General features: G+C 36.4%; 1 protein-coding gene across 4 annotated transcripts in view; it reads right to left on the bottom strand.

Moving 5' to 3' along the window:
* Positions 1–26,346, bottom strand: part of DOCK4 (dedicator of cytokinesis 4) — a 256,389-nt gene that overhangs the window by 45,299 nt on the left and 184,744 nt on the right. For all 4 annotated transcript variants that reach the window (XM_037388680.1, XM_037388679.1, XM_037388681.1 and 1 more), the window contains exons 25-31: positions 25,758–25,892; positions 22,000–22,098; positions 14,675–14,769; positions 6,247–6,322; positions 4,529–4,629; positions 3,816–3,874; positions 1,541–1,689 (exon numbers count right to left, since the gene is read on the bottom strand). In XM_037388680.1, the coding sequence (XP_037244577.1) occupies positions 1,541–1,689; positions 3,816–3,874; positions 4,529–4,629; positions 6,247–6,322; positions 14,675–14,769; positions 22,000–22,098; positions 25,758–25,892 (714 nt within the window). The remainder of the gene's footprint in view (positions 1–1,540; positions 1,690–3,815; positions 3,875–4,528; positions 4,630–6,246; positions 6,323–14,674; positions 14,770–21,999; positions 22,099–25,757; positions 25,893–26,346) is intronic.

Genomic DNA, 26,346 nt, shown 5'->3' on the forward strand with positions numbered 1-26,346 from the left:
TAAGTGTGGTGTAAACAGCCTCTTTTTCCTTTAATGAGATTAGAGAAAATTGAGGCAAGATTTTATATAAGGGACTTTGCTAAAAGCATATCTTAGAATTATTGGTCAATCATGTAAATCTGGTAAGTCACTTAATCTCTTTGAAGCTGTTACCATTCCCAAGGTTTGTGGGGGGTTTTTTTTGGTGGTTTTTTTTTTTTTTTTTTTTTTTTTTGAGGGAGGGAGCTAATCTAAATTGAGCAACGTGACTTTAAAACTACAGGCTGAGTAGCGTTTGCTGCTGCTAAGGCAGCTATCTATTTATGGAGTCAGACAAAAAGCACACAGCCCAAATAAATTGCCTGAATTCTCACTGCAGGGCTGTAAGCACAAGCCATTTTCTTAGACTTTAATAAAAATTATCATCTCTTCTGACTTGCACCCCACTCTTTATAAATTAATTCTTTAAAATGTCTGTACTGTTCAGAACACTTAGGGGCTCAGGTTTACTTTCTGAACTTTCCTTACCTGCCAGTGTATTTGGTTAGAAATCCAATTTGCTGGATTTTCATATTAGCTAAAGAAACTTACAGTACATATCTGATGGCTAATGGTTCCTTCAATGTATATTCTTAAGTGTATTGATTATATAAAACACAGAGGTGAGGCTACACTGTGTATGAATATTTCGAACCTCCTTTTTAGCAGTAATATATTAGCAACCACAAATCTAGAGGAGAAACCAAGCTGTTAAGATATTTTATTAGAGAATAAGTCTATTACAATTAACATTTACACTCAAGCTGAAAACACAGAAAAGTAGAAAAAGTGGATTTTTTCCTTCTCACTCCTTGTTACCATTTCAATGGTGATTTTTAACAACAAGCTTATATATTGACAGTGAAAAGCTACTACTTACATCACATGCACTCCTCCGTTCTTAATAGTTTGGTTTGTGTTTTTGTTACAGCTCCTACCCTAAACATTATGATTGCCTGGGAGTAATTCAAATTCTTCTGCTTTCTTTCATTTGAAGCAGCAGGAAGGAGGGCACTGAGAAATGGTTTGAGGCAGTCTGAAAGAACTGAGTGGGAGCTGCGGGAGCAGATGGTATACTTGGTTGTTCCTTCTTAGCCTGTTAAAGTGTTTGAGCAGCAAGAATACTCGGCTCCTTATAGAAGAACATTCCTCAGAAGGACCATCTGAGTTTTTTTCATACTAACTGGATGGGAAGCTAGTTGAATCCTATCTAACCAGTCATCTGTACTGCTGTAAAGCAGACACGAAAAACCACAACAAAATCTGCCTTGCTAAGACAATTCAAGTTTTGTTCTTCACTTTGGCAGGCCATGGACTTTATCCCTTGTCTTACATTACTAACATGATAGCATTAATCGGAGAATCTTACCACCCCTGCACAGAGCAAAAAGGGAAAACCCTGGCAATCCCCCTCCAACAGGTATAATGTTGTGGGGACCTTCCTAACCACCAACGGTTAGGACCAGCACTCTCTGAAGTGCTTGAATTTCAGTTGTTTTATAAACTGCTTCACACACAGTACCTGTTTAAAGTTGCCACTTCGCCTTTGCTCCCAGTCCATCATGTCATGGAAAATAGGAATCATTACATTCCTCAGGTCTGGCTGAGGGATCAAGGTCACTTCCAGGAAGGGGCCAATCAATGCTGGAATAAAGTGAAGCTTGTGTTCCCCTAAAATGAAAATGAACATGAACTTGAGTGTGAATTGGGTGTCCTGTGAGCTATCAAGCAATCCACACACTATCTGAAGAATTGAAAACGAGCCCTCTAATTTTTTTTTAGCTCAGGACCATCACAGAATAGGCTATTTCTTAAGCCCCAAAAGTGAAAAGCTGCAGACAATATATGAATATAAAGCTAATATCATTTATTTTGCAATACTGAATTCAGAAATGACAGTGGCTTATCTATCTCTATCTCAAGCTAGTTTTCCAGGAAGAAAATGGAGACAAAGCACCCTCTGGGCATTTAACTTATTTTTCACAGGAATAGCTTGGTTTCTAAGCTCTAGATTCTTGTGTTTACAAAATGGCTAACTTTCTGATATTCTGTGCTCATCAAAAAAAGAGTAGTTTGACTTTTACTACTAAGTACTTTGACTTTTATCTATCTTTAGTTTTGTGAGTACAGAACTGAGAGTACATGTTTTGACTGCAGGAAAGCGAAGATGTGACTCGGTTGTTCTCAATACAACTTGCTTTAAAATCAGTGCTAAAACATCTTCCATTAACTCACCATATTCCACTTAGCAGAAAACTAAGTTCTTGTCAGGAAAGCTAGAAATGGCATACAGTAAAGATTGACCATTCAGTTTCAATTCTTCACGAGCATGTCTTCTGATATTTTCAGAATAGGGGAATTATGAACCACAATGCACTGACTTTCCAAGCTGGGAATTAATTTACATCCATCTTACCCCTCAGTATTCCAGTGGGCAGTCACCCCTGCTTCCTGCTCTGTTTGGTGGCTGTGTTTGTGCAAAGAAAAACCTTTGCTAGAAACATCCTGGGTTGTATATCTATACGAAAGCAAGGTGACTGTACAAGGATCAAGACTTACTTATGATGACTGCTAATGCTAAGAGAACTGTAAAATGCTGACTAGCATAACACCAATCATAAGAAATATCCTGACTACAGTAATTAATTGGACACATTATCAAATGAACTCCATATTGTACCCCCAAAATTCCCACTATTGAAAGGCATGATGATTCCTTCCTTGCCTGCATACTGAGATTTTGTTCAGCAGAAAACAACATGAGTGGGGAGATGATACACACTGAGGTCTTACCCTAGCATGCAGAAAGGAGATGGGACCCAGGAGTGGATCCTTGATACCAGTTTTGAAATACTCATCATGTATCCAAATAGTTCAGAGGGATGTTTTAGAGTGAGTAAACAATACTAAACACTTTAAATAAGTAAATTACACTACACAAAAAAAATGTTAAAAATATTAAGCAACTAATTATTATTTTGAATATTTCTTGTTCTAGTACAGGCTGATCAGAAAGACCAGTTTTTTACAACTACATATCTTGCTGGGGATTCATAGAATTGAGACGACAATGTCTCAGTAACCACCAAAAGTCTTCATATCTTTCATGAGCCCTTTAATGAACTACTGAATAATTGAAATATAAGGATGACAAAGGTAGTGTCCAAACCTTCTGCTCAGTTTTTATTTTCTTCCCAAACAACATTTAATTGCATTTCTCTGATGCTCATACCTTCAAACAATTCGCAGTTACTGTTTATAAATCTAAAAGTGTTCCTAAGTTTATATTCAAGCACATATTTTTCTCGTGTTGTCCAATGTGTCATTTATACATCAGTCAGTGATTTGTTTATGCCTTTATATTTTAGTGCAACTAGGACTTAGGGGAAGATTTGATGCAAATCCAGCATCTCAAGAGAGCTTCAGAATTAAGATATATGTCTGCTCCTTAAACTGTTTGGCAACAGAACTAAAATTGTGAACATAAGTATATTTCCAGGCAAAATAATTCTGCCCAAAAAGAGCAGTACCTTCTTTTCTAATTTTTTCTGACAGTATTCTTTTGGTTCTCTTTGAAGAAACAGGGATAGGTCAGATACAGTATCAAGGCTTAGAAAGCTGCATTTAGCTATAAAGAAAGGAACTACAGCTGACTAGGGTCTTCCTAAACTTGAATCAGGAATTCATGTGAACTTAATTACCAAACCCTTCTATCACTGGCAAGTGTATTTCATAGGTGAAGAAATAATAACTGGGTTTGATTTTATGAGCCACTGACAATGTGTTAAATTACTTACCTAAATTTTGCCACATGCTGAAGATTTCACATCCCATTGTTACCCGCATATCACCATATCTGCAATGTATTAAAAAATAAAGCCAAACAGTGAAAGACCATGTAAGAAAATCAAGTTCGTAGGCCATTGTGTAACATTGTTAAATGAAGTGCCTGATTTGTAGTCCATCAACAACTACTTTAGAAGAGATTATTTCTTCCAAGTTTTTGCTCTTTCCATTGTACCCAGCTAAAACCAATTCTCAAACCCAGGTTTACTTGCAATGTTGTCAGAAGTATCAGGTTTTTCTAAATGCTATACATCAGTAACACAGCTGTGAAGCAAAACCTGTTTTTTGCAGTAATATGATGTGGTTTTCTCTCTGAGAACAGTTTTGCTGTAGCTTAAAGAAATATAATTAACTCGTAGAGACAGCAGTGCAGTGCTTGGCAAACACCTGAACCAGCGTGACTCAATGTATGAACTGGAAATTAGTGTTGGCACTGCTACAACTCGGCTAGTTTGCTCCAAGTATCTGAAGCAATTTGGGCACTTTTATGAAGGCTATCAGCTCTGAAGACCTATACAAAGGGTCAGAACCAACTCTCAATCTAGTCAGTGGAAATACTGCTACCGTTATCTTTTTGGCAGGCCTTTTTGCAACCTTCTATGTCTTCCATTTCGAGAAGTGTTTGATCTATTACAGTTTTCTAGAAGCTGACAGCAGTACTTACTTTTCTAAAACCTTTTTCTTCTTGGAAGGTGTGAACATTTCCAGTTGCAGGCATAACTGGTTTATAAAAATCACAGCAAGGAAAAAATAGGAATCCCATATCTACAATAAGCATATGACATTTGGTTATTTCATTTCCTCAGTACCACCATTTTATGACCACTCAAGATGCAAAATTTCAAATCACATCACTTGTTTCAGTCTCAACTAATTAAATTACTCCAACTGTTTTTGACTAAATTTCTTTGCATGCAAATACACTTTTCACCAACCCCAAAATATTCAGTAGAAATACATCTATTTGACATATACTACATCTCTTAAATGTGAAAGTGTCAGAGTTGCATATAATTTTTTTCAGCCCCCCCAATTCAGAAAACTTTAGCTCCTAAATTTGGAAACTTTTTTTTTTTTTGGTAAATTTATATGGAAGACTGCAAAAAGTTATGCCTTTAAGTCCAAAACCCCAAAAATTCTGACACCTCAAATGCTATCACATAACAGATTTGTTATTTCCTGGCCAGTCTTAATTTATAATGTTATTTGCAAGTCTCGCTGGAGGCTTCACTGGACAAAACCAAAGTCAGGTTTTGCTAATGTCTTGCAAATATACAGATTTTTTGTGCACATGCTTTATGAATTAGATGTTGAATATTCTACTTTGAAGATTTAAAGATAAATTTAGAAATAAATTTAAAATACATTACAATATTCATTATTATAACTCAATTATAGATGCTCCATGGCACGAGGAAGAAAGAAGTGTAGGAGGAGCCCTATTCCAGACACTGCAGCTCTGCAGGATAGTAATAACATTGCTAAAAAAGTTTAAGGAACATAGATGCCTTGCCTACAGGCAATTCTTTTATCAGTTTTAGCCTCTGAACTTGTGGAACTTCATAAAGGACAGGCTTCCTCGTGTACAGTTATGTCAAGCAAATAAATCTGCATTCTCATCAATCTCCCCAACAGGAGTCTGGATTTTCAGAGAAGCATCCACAACTCTGCTGGAAGTCAACAGGAGCTTGCTGCTTTCTCTAGGATGGAAATTCTGCACTTTTTATGATAAAGCAACTGGACTAACGCCTCTTGGTTGGGCAGGATATTCACTCAGGTCTCCATGGGAAATGGGTCTTTTCAGACACATTCCTAGGTCTTCTCATCTGAATCCTAAAAGCATCATTTTGTAATTCACAGTTTATCATAGGTGCCATATCTCACTGTATGAGGTACATGTCTAACTACATTCACCATGCAGTGTCATAATTTTCTAGTTTTAATTATGCAGCATGTTAATTGGTCTTCAGAGAAATGACAGAAATGCAAATCTGTATTTTTATAAATTTACATTAATTCAAAAATGGAATAATTTTCCTTTCTGCGATAACTCCAAAATAACAGGCAAATAATAAGATCAGTTTCTATAATCCAAAAAAAAAAATAAATTGCTACACAAAAATCCTGAGCAAGGAGTCTAACATAGAGGGTGAAAAAACAAAATTAAAATTATGAAATTAAAAAAACTCATAGCACTGATTTTTAAGACAGTCCTGTATTTCAGAAAAAAACTTATTTGAGATTTTGAAATTGCTGATTTAGTATATGTTCTAGCTATTTAGACGCTGCAGCTAAGTTTAATAACAATCCACCATGCCACAGAATGATGTAACAGCTATCACAGCTATCACATCTATCTTCTGTTAGACACATTTACTCTACCTTGTAATCAAAGTTTTCATTTAAGAAGTTTTTACGAAGGGCATCCGAAAGGTACAAGACCGTAGTAATGATCACGCTGGGAAGAAAAGAACAGAAAGACAGTAGCTTTTGTTAAATGGAAATTCATATTTAATATCCAGAGCTGGACAAATTTCCAATGAAGAAATAGCTGTAGCATGTACGGTGGCATTAAACACTACATTTTACGCATATACAAATATCCGACTTCTAACAGCAGCTATAGAGAGAGAACATGCACATTAAGAAAAAAAATAGTAAAAACAGTTGTGATATAAGGAGTGCTGAGAACATGTTCTGTATATATTGTATTTGTATATATATATATATATATAATTGATCAAAAAGACAAACCATTTGTTCTGCAAGTAATGCTCGTATCAGAATTAATACAACCTCTGTCCTACTAGCACTAATATACATAGTTGAACAATTTGCTTTCAGCTTTCTTGGTACAGAAAATATGTGTGTCTTGATTATAAATATATCTAGTAATTACCAATATACAATACTGACAGCCCTATGGACAAAGAGTCTTTTTAATGACAACAGAGAAATGCAGAACTGCAAGAACTCTGTGAGAAAATTTGCTTCTGCAGATCTCTCTTCTGTACGTTGCAAATGGCCATGCATTGCCCTATATTGACACCTGCCTGAACTGTATTAATCTATCTTGGGTAACGGCCAAAATGCTTTCACAGTGGTTGTCAGCAGAGGTCAACAACAGGCTTGTTTATTGTAGCGACCAAATTTGGTAATCTACAGAAACAAAATAACGTTAAAGAGTATTTAAACAGAATTCATTTCACCGATTCTTTAAGCCCTTAAGCCAACCTCTGCAGCACTTAGGTCTACCAATCTATTTAGTCAAACCATAAATCTATATGAACCATTAAATTCTTTTTAAAAGTAGTCAGTAATGGATGCTTATGGGGGAGAAAAGAAGATAAACACAGAAAGATCTTTTTGCTATTTCACTCATGTATTTTACAACAATCAACTCTTTAAAGACCTTCTGAGAAAAAGGTTTTTATCTACACATTTCATTTAATTACCATCCATCTACTATTAATACATCTAGTACTTCTTTGCACATGGTTCTTGACCCGTATGCTGTTACAATGCTAAAATTTGTTTCCCCTTCTGTATTTTGGACTATGTTTTTTTTATTATGTATTTTTAATTTATTTTTTATTTATTTATAACAATAATAATATATTATTATATTTATTATTTATATATATTTTCATATAATAATTTAAAATTATTATTTATTATTGCAATGCATTCAGGAGAAAATATGTTTTATTAAATATAATAACAGCAATAGATATATTCTAAAGGTATAATATTTTTCACCTTCACTATACTGAAGAATTATATATTAACCAACCCACCTAAGAGATAAATTATATTTTTCATCTGGCATTTTTGACAGATTTCAAGTGTATAAATACAAAATGGCCACGTATCATTTAGCTTATTACTAGTTCAAATGTTTGCTTCGATTTCTCTATGTTTAAAATTACTGTCCCTGCCAAACTTTACCTTCTGGTTTGATGTGTCTGAACACCTGTAACAGCCAAGTCTGAGACTGTTTTTAGAATAGTGCTTGACTCTCGGGTTTTATTTGTTCCTAGTTCCATTGTTCAAATACCATATGTATTATTTTCTCAACAATTATATTATAGCTTTTCGATCCAAGTAGTGTTCCACCTTTAGCACTCTAATACTTTATACACTTTATACACTGTATAGTTTACCCCACTCTTCCACCAGCAGGAAGTCACAGTGTGTTACAGCACTCCCTGCTGCAGCATGGAAGACAAAGTGAAACATTAACAAACGGTAATATAAGCAAAGCTAAGAATCAAGGCACAGGTAAGAGTCCTGTCATTCTTGTTATTGTGAGATTTAATCTACAGCCCATATGTTTCACAAAATGGAAACAGTCTGCATACTTCAGGAAGATGTTCTGATAGAAAAGGTCAGTTCATCAGGGCTATTGCTATGCAAAATTTCAACCTAAGTCCTAAGTAAAAAATGCCTGAACACTGTATGCAAGAGAAAATTCCACAAGATCTCAAGAACTACAACCATATGTTGTTGTACTGCCAAGTTTCCATTACGCAGTTCTACTTATGTCCGAGACAATTCCTTTCTTGCCATATTACTCCCATGGCACGTGAAACTGAAGAGAAAGACCTGCTTCAATTCTTAGGAGGTGACTAGATTAGAAATCTTAAAATGTAATTTTTAGAATATTTTTTTCCAGAATTTTCCAGAGATAACAGAATAATTGCAACACAGGTATCTCTTGCTATAGGCAGCGTAGCTCAGGCTTGACTTATTTGGTAAGCCAAAGACATGATATGGATTAGCTGATAAAAAGTGGGTTTGTAGAGTGGGAGTGTGTATGTTGTAGATAAAAAAAATTCAAAATGTTAGACTGAACATGGAAAGATGAAGCCATTGGTTTTGACCCACAATCTGTTATTCTGAATCTACAACAAACTAAAATCAGGTAGGACAGAAAACATAGCTAATGCTGGGAGGGGGGGGGGGGAGGGGGGGATGTGTGTCTCTTTCCTCTCTTTCTACAAATAATGTAGGTTCTATAAAAAAAGCAAAAATGCACAAAGCAGAGACAGCAGCCAGAGGACAGATGGACAGCTGCCTGTTGCTTCCCAGGCAACAATTTCAAAATAACAACAACCATTATTTCAAATCCATTTGAGTATCAAACTAGAAAACATTTGAATTTGTGACAAGACTTGCTTTTCTTCCTCTTACCACCTGCCACAAATTTGTTCAGAACCACTGGCTGTTTTACAGGAGAAAAACCTCTGCTTTTTCTCATTTTTCTAAAATCTAATAATTTCAAGATACTAAATTATTCTGGGCTTATACACGGAATGCTAATCCAAGGTTCAGTCAGGCCCATTGATGGCTAGTGACTTTTCCATCAAATTTTCACAGAAAACATTTCTGCAATACCCTGTTTAAAAAAATCCAAAGCAGCCTCCAGAAGTTCAACCCCTGGTCTGCTACCTGGACTGTGCTCTGGCAACCTGGCTTTTGCCTGGGCAGCCAACGATAGAAAATGAAGGCTTTCTTTTTCCATTCTGATATGAGACAAATAGATAACCATTAGCTTCTCATTTTATCCTTTGTTATTTCAGAGTGAAGTTTTCCCAAGGGCAGTGTCTGAACAGAAAAAAGTTTCTTTCATATTTCATGAATAAATGAAATAAACCTAGAGTTACATATATGTGTATATATCTATTGTTATATTCATATATGCATACCTGTGCATATATATGCTTTTTGTGACAGACTGGATGTCAGGTTCAGTTGTTAGCAACATTTTGTATTACATAAAAGCATGTTAGCAACACTGTGTATTACATAAAAGCAAGAATTTTTGTTCATTGTAGGAGTCTCAGACTCCCACATCACGGGAGCTAACAGGATTCTTCAAAGCAGCCATAACGATGAAACTAATGCTAATTCAATGTCTTCCTTTATTGTGTATTCTGTTTGAGTTACTTTTTAAAAAACAATAATGCCTTTTAGTCATTACTGAATTAGATGACCAAAAGGATTCTCTGTTTGAATTCCCTATGCTCAACCGTCAGTAGATAAATTTGGAATTTTAGTATAAGCAACACACTATAGTAAATCTTACCTTACAGATCAATTATTTTACTATAAATAATAATATTCATATATCCATTTTGTATGCTTATGAAATTCAAACTGAGAACCGGATGATCTAGCATCTGTACCATTCAACACACTGTTGACAGAATATACATAGTTAATCATACAGAAAACTTCAAAATTAAAGCTTCTTGTATACAGAGCAGTGAAAAATTAGTTCATTGTTCAATAAGAAATAGGCATAGTGTGTTATAAATATCAAACGTTTGCTCAGCAAGTAATAGAAACTCACTTTGCTCTCCAACAGCCTCCTCAATCACTAACGAAACATGATGTACCTGGAGTTCAGCTGAGTCCATTAAATGCTCTCAAAAGATGCCAGTCAACTAAAGCATTAGATAAGTGATTCTTTTCCTAACTTTAGGGTAACTTAAGCAAGTGACCATTGCATAGTGATTTCCAGTTGAGAAAGACATGATGAACGTGTTATTCAGAAATCTCAGTTTTAGTCTGGCATATTTTATTATAGAATTTTGGACTCCTCTCTGGCGCTAGGCAACTGATTCAGATGTCTTCCTATATTATGTGGTGTTCATTGGCAGTTACAAATTGAAGCTTTGCTTGGAGGACCAGCAAACTAGCTTTCTACCTAGTTAATGTAGAAAGTAAGTCTATCCCTATAACAACAGAAATTAAAGTTATATTTCCCATAACGTACATAAAAGCATATTTTGTCTCTCAGCAGTAACATCCATGGTAGACGTATTAGATAACCGTAAGTAATTATTTTGCTTTGCTGAATGTATGCAAATTAGCTCACTACAGATATTATGTGGTTATGCAGTCTTAAATAGAGTTAATTTCTGCCTCATTGCTTGGCTGCTAGAAGCTAATAAACATTAAGGATTTTTTTGCATGTTATCCTTCCATCACAGATCACAATTCATAAAAGATCTATTTCTCTGCTTTAGTGCTAAGTCTGCCTTTTTAAAAGTTACATTATTTCTCAAATTTTGGAACTCACTTGGTAGTTTTATAATGTTAGCCATTAATAATTTTTTCATGTTGGGCATCTGGACATTCAGAATTATAGATCATGCATGCGTCACTGAAATATCTTGATTTCTGGATAGTCAGACTTGTCTTCTTGAGCTCACAGTTTCATCTGGGCTGGTTTTTTTATCCCAGACAGCATCCAAATATCAGATGCTACACAATTACTGAAAACACTGCAACAAGAAAGAAGAAAATCCAGAAGCCAGGGGGCAGCAATATTTTTATATATAAATATTATATATTGAAAGAATTATGGCATTTTAAGACCTGAAAATCCTTCAGGTAACTGAAGTTCTGCATATATAAAGAAGAAAAAAAACATGAAAAAAATTTCTCCCCTCAGGAAAAGCTTAGTACCTGATTATATCCTTGCTAGGACTCGTTTCTTTCCTAGGCTCAGACAGGCTAAATCTCTCTTCCTGTAAATACTAGACAGTTTGAATCTTTATATCACTTAGAGACAGAGAAGAGTAAAGACAGCGCTGCTGGTGATGTGCCTGCAGTGATGGGTGAAGCTCCTGAGACACACGCTGCCTTCAGATTTGCTACCTTTTCTCAGGCTGAGGTCAGACAGCTGAGAAGGCGGCCATCTGACACAGAAAACATGACAATCATTTCATTCCTGGGAAGCAGAAGTTAGAAAAGATCCAGACTGTTAATGGATTACTTGATTATTTTCTTAAAAAGATGAGATAGACTATGATTTTTCCTTTTAGACATGAATGGAGCAAGGAGTTAAGAAGTTTTGCCTTCAATCCTGAAGAGCTTCAGATCATTTGAAGCACTCTGGTTCACCAAGTGAAACTCAGGAAAAACAGCTCATGGTCACAGCCGCTTCTGGCTGTGCCCTCATTTCTCGTTCTGCCTCTAGGCTCTCCCCTTTGCTCTTAAAGATTTTGGGTTGGAACAAGTCTAGCAAAGCTACTACTCTGTGGCTCTGTGCTTTTGAACACCTCAAGTAGGCCGAAGGAAGGCAGCCACTGCAATGGCAGTAGGGGGCAAGTTAAAGGAGCTCCTGGTTCAGGAACAGCTCCAGAAAAGCTAGTGCTTTGCAGCAAATTACAGAATATAAGTGAATTTTCCCTCCTACTGCCTCAAAAAGGAACAGAAACTAAGCCATAGATATAGAACATAGGAATGCTAAGTTTTCAGTTCACACCACACTTTTAAGTACACCTGGCCAACTCCCTGTTTCATAGCAAACCAGAATTCCTCCACAAAGGAATAAATGGAGCAAAGCAATCATTGAATGCTGAATTAGTAAAGATGTGTTTACATCCCATTTGCTGGCAGTGACTGTGTGTTACCAGGATCAGTTAGTCAGTCTCATTAGCTTCTCATGGCCCATTTGCAACACAGTTATTGTCAGCTTCTTTGCCTGACAGAAATGCACATGGAGTCCCCTCCTAGATGGTCAGAAACAACATAACATAGATTAATAAACGGAGATGTGTGATAGAATCATAGAATCATTTAGGTTGGAAAAGACCTTTAAGATCATCAGTTCCAACCGTTGACCCAGTACTGCCAAGTCCATCACTAAACCATGTCCCTAAGCACCACATAACACATTTTTTAAATATTTTCAGGGATGGCGATTCCACCACCTCCCTCAGCAGCCTGTTCCAATATTTCAACACCCTTTCACTGAAGAAATGTTTCCTAATAGCCAATCAGGCCTCCTCTGGTGCAACTTGAGGCTGTTTCCTCTTGTCCTGTTGCTAGTTATCTTGGAGAAGAGACCTACTCCCACCTGCCTACAACCTCCTTTCAGGTAGCTGTAGGGAGTGATAAGACCTCCCCTGAGCCTCCTTTTCTCCAGGCTAAACAACCCCAGTTCCCTCAGCCGCTCCTCATAAGACTTGTGCTCCAGAACCTTCACCAGTTTCATTGCCCTTCTCTGGACACGCTCTAGCACCCCTAGACCCCTCTTGTAGTGAGAGGCCCAAAATTGAACACAATATTCAAGGTGCAGCCTCACCAGTGCCGAGTACAGGGGGACGATCACTTCCCCTGTCCTGCTGGCCACACTGTTTTGGATACAAGCCAGGATGCTGTTGGCCTTCTTGGCCACCTGGGCACCCTGCTGGCTCATGTCCAGCCAGCTGTCAGCCAGCACCCCCAGGTTCTTTTCCACCAGGCAGCTTTCCAACCACTCTGCCCCAAGCCTGTAGTGTTGTGGGGGGGTGTTGTGACCCCAGTGCAGGACCCAGCACTTCTTGTTGAACCTCATACAATTGGCCTCGGCAATTGATGCTAACTAAAATACTGCTGCAAGTAAATATTCCTTTTACAGAACTTATTATCATCTTTAGCATATCTGAACACCACCAACCCAAGAAACATGTGCCAAGGTCGTTCCTAAATCTTAGTTTTGTACATGTCAGCTGTTGCAAATCCATCTGGTAAGCCAGCTGTTTCTGGAATATATAACGATTTCTTAGATTATATATTTCATCTAAAAGTTCCTATGTTTTTTCTCCTTCTTTCCTGTGTTTCTCAATTTATTTCTTGAGCATGATTACCAGATGCAGGCTGGTATCAGCCATACCTTCTTTAATATCATACACAGAAACAAATGACCATATCCATTCTCTGTTTATTAACAGTTTGGGTTTTTTTTCCTGGAATTCACACTTGGCAAGATTAGCAACACTGAGGGAGGCAATAAATGAGCAAAAAATGTTATATTTTTCAAGTCATGACAAAGTTTGAACAAGTACTATGATGCCTGCATATCCACACATGTAACAAATACATATTATGAACACAAATTTTGCCAATTTAATTGTAACAATACAATTGTTACCGGTAGTCTGTACAGCACCGTAAATTTAAATTCTCCTTGGAGCCAACAGGCAGTATGCAGACTAAAATCCAATTTCCATCAGATATTGCAATATGTACCGTGAAAGTTTAAGTCAGTCCTAAATTCTGGATTCCTAGGTCTGCCTACCTCCTCTGCCAGAACTGCTCTTTGTATAATTGTACTGACTCTTCAGCTGGCTTATCCAATCTAAAGCTAAGCCTACAAAACAGGCTAGCTGGTGATATAGGTGAAATAGAAATCAATAGTTTCAGACCTGCTGTAATGACTTCTCAGAAATGCTGGGAACCTGTTTCTCCAAAAATAAGGCATGAACAGAGAAAGAATATCTCAAGAGGAGGTTACATCTCAAAGTATCACTAAGCAGTGCTTAGGAGTCCTACGTCACTGTGTCCTGTGCTGTACCTCATTCCTGATTTGTGATTTTTCTGACAAACACCAAATTAAAAAACATGCAAAACATCATTAATGATGTTATTAGCAGATAATTTCTTCTTGAGAGCAAACAGATCTTTTCCAACTCAGCATTTCAACAAGCAGATTTGAAATTATGTTCTGTTGAGACCTGTCATTTGCTACTTGGAAAACAAAGCTGTTGATGCTTAGCATCTCCATTTTGTAAAAGGGCTTCTGAGTTTCCAGTTATACGTGCTTACTGAAATTCAGAATAAAAAGAGTTATAGTTTATGTTATGAATTTGTTGTGTAAAATAAGTCCAGAGATTTTAAATCTTAAATTAAAAAATGAAAAACTGCAGCCAGCATTATAAAAGGTGTTTTGAATTTTTATTACATAAATCATATAAGTTTATACCATGATCTTTCACACTACCCATATTTTTTCTTAACATTAAAAATGTCTTACTTGTTTGCAACCAAACGCATCACTGTCCAGTCTTTTGGAAACATCTCTGGTCGTATTAGTATCCGAAAAACAGTGAAAATCTGCAGCAGGAAATCCTTTGGAAGGAAAAGAAGCAGTCATATGTCTTTGCTGCATTAAAAAGAGCAATGAGGTTTAAAAATATTTTAATCAGAAACAAAAAAAAATATAGGAATAGTAGAATTGCATTTATTTTCAACACAGATACACCTCTGAATATTTTTTTTGATTCCCCAAGAAAGCTTCAAATATTGATTTAATTCATTTTTCTTAAAAGAAGGAAAATAACATAATGTGCCATTTGATTGACAGAAATGCATAAGAGAAATGTCAAAGATGCATTTGGTTTCCACCCATACACTTCCACAAATGCGATCCTCCTGAGAGCAATTTGCAAATCAAAAAGCACTTTACAAACACTACAGAGTTCTGAGTATCTCCTTAATCATGCTAGGTTTTCAACACTTTCAAGATTTATTCTAAAAGTGGCATTATTTGGTAGGAAAGAGAGTGTAAGGACAATTTTGTCATTGGGTTTGCAAAGACCAGTGAATTCAATAGCAGTGCCCAGGCCCCTAAACTGTTATCACAGCTGTCTGTCTGTATGCAGGTCACTTAACCATTCTGCCTCATTTGCTGAATCTATAAAAAATGGTGAACACGTGAGCTACTTTGAATGTAGAAAGCACTGTTTAAGAGCTTTTAGCATTATTGTCCCTTATGTCATTTAACTCACTAATAACTAAATTAAACTACTCAGAACATTTTTTTTTTTAGATTTTCTTTTCGCAAAGAAAACTACCAACAAGGGTAGAATTTTTAATGGCCTATCTTGATTGTATATATTACTGCCAGTATTTTTTCAGTAAGCAAAATGGAGCTTTTGACATCATGAAGAGCATGAGGCAAATGATGTAACATGCCTAACAGAATTAGTGTGGTACCTGACCTTGAAATGTTTTGTATTGATTCTGCCCACATCACTTGTAGAGAGTTAGCCTGAAACACAGATGAGATGGAGATACAACCAAAGGATACCAACCAAATAATTTTGGAAACCGAAATATATTCTCAAGTGCATTTACCACAGAGTAGATGACAGGCATTGCACAACAGATGTCTTTCATTAGAGAATCACTGTAAAGGGGGACGAATGCAGGCGCTGGGAAAAGCAGCTGAGATCCCTGCACCCACCCACCAGAGAAGATTACATAAAAGAGACAACCTGTTTTCTGAGCAAGATGCCAAAAAACTATCTGTATTAAAAACTATAAATTATACTCATTGCAGATAACACAGTGCTTGAATCAGGTGACCAGCTTTACAGATTAACAAGTAGTTTTATGAGAAACCCATTTATTCCAGACTGCTTTCCTACAGCAATGCACCTTGTACTTAAATTTCAACGCTTCTACCTGCTCCTTTTTCTTCTTTTGGTGTTACCTCCCCTTTCTGTGCAGTAATCCCTGCAGCTCTGTGCCATAATCACAACAATATAGCAATGCCTTGAATGTTGCTGCACGTCACCTCACAGTAACGTCCCAAATTCTCCCACATCCCATTTTCATTCCATCTGTTGTCCAGACACAATACATGTTGCTTCTGTTGGGAAACCGACTGGGCTGCTGAACTGAACAGACCAAATGGCTGCTGTTGGGAAACCAAGCACTGGTTTAAGGGCTTAAAACCCAAAGGCTGCATGAGATGTAAACTTAGTACCTTTGAGACCCACAGGCCACTGCCAAAGCCTGCTGAAATTCATCACCTTGTTCAAAAGTCATTAAGAAAAGAATGACAGAATCATCTACATTTAATTTCTTTAGGTAACTAAGATAAAAACAGAACACATCTTTTATTCCAAGCAAACTTTAAAACAAAGCAAATGTAGACAATGGCATTAAATTTCGAATCGTTAACACCAGGTTAATAATTTCTAATTTTAACAGGAAAAAAAGAAAAGTGTCATTAATTTAGTGGTAAGTGATATTAGATACAAAATGTGGACTTGAAAAGCCTGAGGAAGACTGAAGATCTCTGTTACAGTACATATTAAAAACATAAACAAAATGCAGTATAATTCAAAGCTGAAATGTAACAGGAACAGTTAACTCATAAAAAAACTTTAGAAAAAATATTCATTTGCAAGTTTTTCAACATACAACTATAAAGCTTCTATTAACAGAATTGACCTGTAGCAAATTTTTATTTTCATGAATAGTTTTTTCCTGTATTTGGTAATATATTTCCCTAGGAATCCATTATAAGCATTAAAATAACCGAAGGATAAAACACCAGTCGATTAGTCTGACATTTTGCCATTAATGTCCTGGTATCCCTCATGGGTCTGCACTGCTCACTGATAGTCAGTGCCAGTGTTCACTCCCAAGGAATCCACTTCCACATAGCTATTTCATAAAATATTTTGATCAGCATTACAATGCCTCGTGCTTTGCATGATGCAATCACTCATTTTTGTTTCATGATCCAAAAGTCTCAAGACACTACTATGAAGTACCACTCCTGGAAGATCAATTTTGTAACTATGTTTTGAATTCCTTCCTTTCCCTTAGTGTAAAATTGTATCTACTTTCACAATTCTATCTGCTCTGCCTAACACATAACATTTAGGGCAAGGAAGCTCATCAAGGGTCTGGAGCACAAGTCTTACAAGGGGCAGCTGAGGGAACTGGGGTGGTTTAGTCTGGAGAGGAGAAGCCTCAGGGGGGACCTTATCGCTCTCTACAGCAACCTGACAGGAGGTTGCAGGCAGGTGGGTGTCAGTCTCTTCTCCCCAGTAACAAGTGACAGGACAAGAGGAAATGGCCTCAAGTTACACCAAGGGAGGTTTAGACTGGATGTTAGGAAACATTTCTTCACTGACAGGGTGTTGAAGCATGGGAACAGGCTGCCCAGGGAGGTGGTGGAATTGCCACCCCAGAGGTGTTCAAAAAATGTGTAGATGTGGTGCTTAGCAAAACGCTTTAGTGATGGACTTAGCGGTGCTGGGTTAATGGTTGGACTTGATGATCTCAAAGGTCTTTTCCAACCTAAATGATTCTGTGATTCTATAATAATGATTTAGTAACATATTTTAACATTTAAAAAACATTTTTGCCGGCAGTATAAGTGAACTAACATTTGGTTGGTTGAGTACAGATATAATTAATGTCTCATATGTCTTCTATCTTCAGAGACAGCAAGGAAGTAATTTTGTCCTTTTACATACTCTAAATATAATCTCTTAATATTCCTACCTAGTGTACCTAAGCTCTAGTACTATCTTATACCACTTAATATCACAGTATCACAGTTCAGTTTACTGCAGCAGCAACATTTGCTTGATGAAATTATCAAACTGATTAAGTGAGAAGCATGGCTTTCTGAAAGACTGAAAACCAACTATTCATTTAATGAAAAACTGCCTTGGAATTTCTTTCACATCTCCCTGTATGCATGTAAAATCCTCCGTAAAGCAGGTCAGACTTCACTGGATCTCTCAGGGTACACCTATATAGCATTTCAGTTTGGGTCAACAGTCTACTTTTGAAGCTAATTGCTTTGGTTCACACCGTGGAGTTAGCAAGCTGCTTGGTATCAAGTCTTTGTAAAGCATCCTCAGGCTTTTTGCAGAGTGCCAAGGTGCCCATAAAAAAGAGGACGGTTTGACAGCGAACTGTCTGCCTGGACAACTCATCCACCCCATGTCAAATTCCTTTCCCAGAGCTTCTTTCCTTCACTGCTTCTTCAATCTACATCAGAAGCCACCCAATACTTATTTTAGAGTTATCCCTCTGCCCCAGCACTCATCCTTTCAGTACTTTCATACATGAGCACATGTCCATGCATAGCAGGGGAAGGATGGTGGCTACAACTGAGCTTGCCCACCAGAAGCATTCCCCATGCCTGCAGACCTCACACAGCCTGTGTTCAAGGAGTCATTAAAGAACAGTGGAATAAATTGCACCTGGTGTAGGGTTTGGCAACCACCTTATCCTGCCCAGGTTCCTGTAGCTGGAAGAGAGGGATCAGAGAACTAACTATTAAGGTTTCCATGCAGCCCTATGAAATATTACCTTTTCCTTTATCAGCTCTCTCCTGTATATCTGTTCTGCCACATTATGTAGGGTACACTGCCAATGGATAAAAACTAGGCTTTCTGGCAAGGGTTTACCTGTTTGTTTTATCTTCTTTTAACCTATTAATTAAAAAAACCACACATATCAACGAAAACCATGCTGTTGTGGTCAAAGCTGCATTGTGCTAACATACTGTTTTTCTCATTCACTTTCTCACTTCTCTCCTATTTATAACTTCCGCTGTTACCTTTTGCCATAAATTGTATCTGAGCTTTTTTGCAGCAGCAAATAGCTGCCTACAAGGGTGCCTCTGTTCTATAAATTACTATAAATTACATTTACTAGAAGAAGATGGTATTTTGTGGTAAGCAAATGGAGCATATCTTTAAAATAATATTGAAAGATAAAAGGAAGCATTTAAAATTACTGCCTCATTAAATTAAATGCTTCAAAAAGTGAATGAAGAATAGTCTCTGGTGCTACCACTCAGCCATGAATACCCTGTCATTCCTTTCTTACCTCATTTGCACATTTTCAACTATAAAACACTTTTTCTATCTTCTGCTTTGTGTGGAAAAAACTGACTCAAAGAACTAACTAAAATAAAAATAGTCACCATATCAATTACTTAAATGAAATTTATTTACAAAATAGAGGAAATATTTCCATAAATAACCACTTGTTTAAAGCATCACTTGAATGCATGTCATATAAAAATGTGTACGTGACATTCGTACAAAGTCTCCATTTTGCTATACTGTGATTAACAAGCTGGAAACAGCCTTTATTAGTTTTGGTATAGACTGCTTTAAAAAAATAATAAAAAAAGAACTGCTAATATATTCTGATAGAATGAATGACAACACTCCCTTTTTAAAAGTACTTGCATGAGTTAATTTTTGTTTGGAGAAGTGGTATGGTGTGGGTATTTTTTTTAATAGTATCACAAATGCTTTGCAAACATGCAAGCACTTGACATTCACCTTGAGAATTACTTTGGAAGAAAGAAGAAATTTCTTGTTATATCAGTGTCTAATTGTTCAGTATAAACCATTATTTATAAACAGAGGTAGTCAAAGCAAAAAAGCACATCAGATAGCAATTCAAAGGCCTGGGTTACATTTGGGTAAGTCCCTTGCAAACCCAGTATCAGATTTGTAACTTGTGGTGTGGCTTAGGGAAGACCCAATCCATTTTGACATCACTGACCAGGGGGGCAAAAAAGAGGATTCAAAATACAGCAAGCTGATGGTAGTTACCACTGAAGTATCCCAAAGTACATACTAGCCACAAGATTAACTATGGCTACTAGTTCAGCCTCTGAAAGCATCTTTGACAAAAAAACAGTCTTATTGCAGATATTTACAGCTTCTTAATCTCCATTTAGTCATACTGACGTAATTTCCTAAGAAGCAGATCTTAAAGCAGTATAAAATACCAAGGAATTCCACACTTGGCAAAGGAAGCAGGAAAATACTGAGGTAAGTGGCAAAAGGGCTTAGATAGCCTAAGTCATACACAATCACTCCATGATTAACATCAGCGTCAGCCTCACACAGTTGCTCTCACCTTCCCTTCTTGCTCTCAGTGATACATATTTCAGTGATATTTGATATTTCCAAGTGAAGTAAAAAAAAATATATTATTTAAGATTCAGAAGAGAAGGAATGCTGCATTAATTACGATCAACCTACTGCCACTGAATCACTGATGGAGCTGATGCTGATTTGATGAGATCTGAATGGAAATAAACTCTGGACTCGAGTTCTTCAGACCTCTATTTTGATTGCTGATGGCACTGGCTCCAGCTGCTTTCCATAAGTCTCTTTATAATAGTAGGGTATGTGCGTGGGGGGAATTTAAATGTGTCAAATCAGACACCATTCAAGCATTAATTCTGGAGTTTTTTCATGTTCTAGAAGCAAGAAAGTCTGAATAAACTCAACACCATATTTCATAGATACAAACAGAAACCAAGCTTGAAACCTCTAGGAAATATAAAAAACTAAACCTAGCAATGTAAACCTGCTCAGAACTCCGACAAAAGCAAAAGTATTTTCAGTAAAAAAGCCTAGGTTCTACAAAATATACTAAAAATTGCCTAAGGATAGCAACTATGCTAGGTGAAAACAGATGCTGTAATGCTAGTATAAAAATCATCCACCCTATGTAACTCCTAGGTAGTACTCAATTCATGGTAACTTCTTAGCCACGTTTTCTATCTTCAGAGCTCAATATGGCCACATCACTACAAAGAAACGCACTCACAGATGGTATGCTCTCTTCAGAACAGCTCTAAACAGCTATCAGGAATTTAAGGAAAACTGAAATTACACCATGACTAGACCTTCCTTTTCAGAGAAGTATGTAAGCTTATTGAACAGTCATTTAAGAGTAACACCTAAAAATATACTCTTATACTAGGACTTGATTACTTTCCTACCTGGGATCACTGGCTGAATAACAGGCCTAAGTGATTCCTCAAAATTTCTTGTGTGGATCAGATTTCGTACTATATAAGCTCTTCAGGATCTAGCAGAGTGGAAGTCTTAAGTGTATATCTTCATGCGGGATTTTTTTTTTTTAAATCCACTCCTGTCCTCCAAAAAAACCAGGATTTAAAAATGCTGTACCTCCATGAACCTAGTAACTCAATCGATGAAACTGGTAGAAGCTGCCCTGAAAGAGCTCTGCAGCTACTTTCATATCAAACTAAGCAGACAGACATTACAGGTATGACAGGTCCTCCTGCCAATGGACTTGCTGCTCAGTTAAGAAAAATGGAGAGGTAGTCAAATATGCATTTTTCAAGCTGCATGTTTTCCATTGCCATAGATAATTTAATGAATGAATAAATAAACAAATACAATAAACCAAACAAAAAAACAACTGCCTGTCAGGAAGAATCAAGCAGAACTTTGTAACCTTTGATTGACATAATTTTTAAAACAGGCTTTGAGACTAACTTTATGGCTTTAAAGCAATTATTTATTCCCCCCTCATCCTTATTGTACCTGCTGTCATTGCAGAGGCAATAGAATCCTATCCCCACTGTAAGAGTGGACTTGAGTACAGAAGAAAGCCTATGCAAAAGTTAGCCAACATGAAAACCAGATTGTATTTAAATACTGAAGTGGTTCATCCAAGCACAGGAATATCTTAAAGGGTGACAAACTAAAAAGATAAATAAAAAGAGACCCGAACAAGTGGAAAGACAATTCTGTTACTTACCCTCAGATCTTCCTTTGTGCTGAAGCTATCAAGAAGCTGTTGATAATGTCTATCAGTCATTTGTCGCAAGAGTGACAACAAACAGGAGACAAATTCCCCCTGTTTAGATAAACCAAGAATAGAAATATTATAGATTAATGTCTTCTGTACTTCAAACTGTCACATTATAAGCACTTAAACATAATCAACAAATGCAAGGGAAATTAATCTACAATTAGGCTTAGACTCCATATTTTGTGAAAATATTTAATTTAGCTATGAACTTCTCTCCCATTTAATGAATTATTTTTCTTCAAATGCAGTTTATTTGCTTGGCAAAATCTATTTGAAATAGTTCCAGAAGGGCTAAACCAGTAAAATTTTGATTTGTTTCCCTTGTATCTGTTTTTAAACAGATTATTTGTATTGCTAAAATTACCACCTCTTAGTCAAGTCAGTTTTGAAACAAGCATAGCAAAAATATTTTGCAACAATTCTGGGAAGAATGCTATTGTTTTATATGCATTAGTGGGGAATTTTTCAAAACATTTTTTATACAAAAAACAGTATTTGTCAAAAAGAAAACTCATTTATAGGACTGAAAAAACTTTGAAAATATTGTGATCAGAAGTTTCGTTGAACCAATAGAGGGACTCCTCATTAAAACATATATCTAGAAGTTGATCTTAATCATAGGGCAAGACCACTCTCTGCTACAGTCCCAGTTCCTGGATTAACACTCCACCATGTTCCACACTGCAGGCAAGGGATGCTCCAGGCAGCAGCTGAGGGACTTACTGCATTGCTGCGTACATTCCTCCCTGCCTCTATAGATGCACATTCACCAGGCTGTCCTTCAAAGAGCACGGGATTCAGGGACAAAAGAGCAGGGAACTGCACTGGGTATTGCCAGTGAGCAATCAAATGATCAAGACATTATGGGAAGAAATAGGTTCTTCCTATTAATAATAACGGTGTAATTAACAAGGGTGTAAGCTTACCTGATTGCTAGCTTGAGTGACACAATTTGAGTATGAACCTTTTGAATGCTTCCCTTTTTGCTTAAGCATTTTAAGCAGTCCTTTCCAGTCACCGTCCTTCTATGTTCCCACACTTACTTTGACTTACAGTACTATATTAAAAATCACAATCCATCGAGGAAAGTTTTACTATTATTGTTGACAGACAGATTAGGTTTAAAAGGGTACAAGCTTTAGCTAATTGTTAACTGCCTTTAAATTTGAGCTTTTAATTCAAGTGTAGGTAGCTATACAGGCAGCTGGTTTTAAAAATAACAATGAACATGCAGCCGCATTTGTTGAACTCAACATAAAAATGTATGTTGTAAGATATCTGCCAGTGTTAGCTACAAACTAACTTGCAAATCATGCACAAAAAAACCCCTCCACACACATTAACAACCTTGACAAAAACCATTTAGGATCCAGTTCTAGTGCCATAAGTCAAGCTAAGCAGTTTATCCAGTTCACTTAGGTAGAATCCCAAAGTAATTCTTCATGTCTTATTTAAGGAGCACAGTTATTAAAATACATGAAGCTCACAATTAAATTGAAATTCATTTAGGTTCTGAAGTGACTGAACTTCCAAGATCTGAAATGAATAAAGGTTCACTTTTGATTGCTTTTCGATAACTCTTTATATGCAAATACATTTTTCTTAAGGAAATCCAAAGGTTTAATCACCGATATCCTAAAGCAGAAGTTTCACTTTTACCACTGCATAAATTCAATGTTTATTAGTGCAACATCTGTAACACTGACATCCTGAATCCATGTCTTATTTGTGCTCAGTTCAAAGCATCACACCCGTCTTGCAGGTTACCATTTAACAAGATTTCTCACTGCAAACTGAAATGGTACCAAGCTATCAGAACTACTTGAGATGAAAAAAAATGTGCAGTCATGGCAGCACACAGCCTGATGCTGCCTGCTTTTATGCTGCTGCTTTGTACAGAAGAACAGTGACACGTGGGCCTGAAAGATCACATTGAGATGAGTTTGGGACTACTTCCACAAGGAAGACTACATCTAATGCAAAATTACTTTTTGCAGGTTGGGGGTTTTTTTGGTTGGTTTTGGTTTGGTTCGGTTTTGGTTTTGGTTTGTTTTTTGTTTTTTTTTAAATCCAGCGTGCTGCCATAATACATCTCACAAAGAATATCTTATGATACACGCAGCTTGAAATAATGGTAACATACTGGAACAGACTCTGCTGCTGTATTCACATTGAGTACTTTATCATACTTACTCTACAAATAGTTCCAAGAATCTGGCTCCATGTGTTGCCATAAGCCCATACTGCACGATGTTTCTACATAAATGTATGTAATTGCCTTATGCTGTGCTGTGAGTCACTTCCACATTAAGTATTCTTTGAGAGCCTGTGGTGACAGTGACATGGCTTTTTTGATGCATAAAAAGAAAATTTTGCAACTTGAAAGCATTTTCAGAGCCTAATTTTTTGATGGTGTGAAAGAATTAGGCTGTCATGGTGTTTTATGAAAACTTAATCTGCAAGCAAGTGGGTATCTCGGAAGAAACCAATAAGCTCAGAGCTTTCCTACACTAACAGTCTAATACTACAATCCTTACTTCAGCTTGGATTTCCTTGCGATGGCCTGATGTGCCACAAAGCGTACCTTTCTAATTTTGAATTTAAAGAAAAAAAACCCCAAACTCTTAGATGTATAGTAGTGCTGAATCACAGTGATTAAAGCATGATGTTATCTTCTTACAAAGCTTGGTCAGCTCCATAGAACACTTCATATAATGTTTGTTCTCTGTGGGATAAAGTAAAACAAACAAACAAAAACCCCAACAACACATTCCTTGCACAGTTATTAAATGCTTTTGAAATGTTTGATCTAAAGGAAATTTTGGTTTGAAAAGCAACCATCTATTAATTTATGAAAACCATTACAGTGTAAAAACTGGGCATTAATTAAGTGTATAATGAGATGGTAAATCACACAGCATAGTATGTTCTCTGCAAAAAATGTTACCCCCTCACCTCATATTGGGGTCATATCCTTTGCTACATTAGTAGAATTCATTTGCCCTTCAAAAGAAAACTGGGAACTTTGTTGAAAACAAAGCAAAATAAAACTTCATTTTGCTTCATCAATGCTCATCATAGACTTTTCTGCAAACACCTACATTTCAACTTTCCAATTTGCATGAGTTGTTATAGCAGGCTGAGTAAAATATCATTCGCTAATCTTCTAAACCCGACTATGCTCTACTTCATGTCATAGAAAATGAAGCTCAAATGCTCAGCATGAAAAACAACAAAATGTCTTTCAATTAATGAATCTGGATTTGTGCAAGTTACCCTCACAGATAATGCAGCATTTTTAGAACTGTTTCATCATGTAAAAATATATGCCGTTAAGAAAGTGAAAAGTTATTGATTGATACTCTTCCATTTTCAGGAATTCTAACTTCAAGAGAACTTCAGAAATCTACTAAATTTGTCAGCAAAAAACCCATAATGAAATAATCATTGAACTGAAACAGTCTCAATAAGTATTTTATCTTTTGGTTGGGGTTTTTTTCCTCCATAATTTATAAAGTAATTTGATGAAAAAAATAATTACTATTTCCACTGAAAATTAATAAAATGCAAGAAAACTTTTCTTTGTTCTCCTCTTTCTCTGTTTTATACACAAAGTCTTACACTGTGAATTACAATATAAACACAACGCCAGAAATCTAGTATACCAGAGGCAACTATGAGCTATTTTGTTATAAGAAACTTACAGTCACATCTTGAAACTGGAGGCGCATAGCAGAGCCTGATGGCTGTGGTCGGCTGGTGATCTCTAGTATGGTCCTTAACAGAATATCTAGCAGGCTGTTTACAATCACATCAATTTCTTCCAGGACAGATTTTTCCTTTAATAATAAATTAAATATTTAAAGATTTTAAAATGGAAAGATGACTACAGACATATTTCCTTTGATGTCATTTTAGAAACAAATTATATTTTCACTACGAATGTCACATTCAAGAAACAAGGACTATTCTCTAAGATACTGTTTAATTCTATTGCATTTTTCCTAACAGTTTTCAATAAATTAAATTGTACTGAAACATAGGGAACAGTTACAGGGATGACTTTGAATGTGTAAGTGTTCATCAAATCAGCATAGCTCTACTTTTCATTAATGTTTAGAAGAAAACAGTAAATAACATAAAGAACTTTTTGGGCAAGGTTTTTATAGGTAATGTCCATATATTTTCAGGGGAAATTGCCAAGAGAGGCTTAAACTCCAATAAGTATAATTCTGTTTTCACACTTTGAAAGCATCACCAGAAATAAGCAGATGGTGTTCAGCCTTCAAGACC

This window comes from Falco rusticolus, chromosome 5, assembly GCF_015220075.1.
Source record: "Falco rusticolus isolate bFalRus1 chromosome 5, bFalRus1.pri, whole genome shotgun sequence".
Classification (NCBI taxonomy): Eukaryota; Metazoa; Chordata; class Aves; order Falconiformes; family Falconidae; genus Falco; species Falco rusticolus.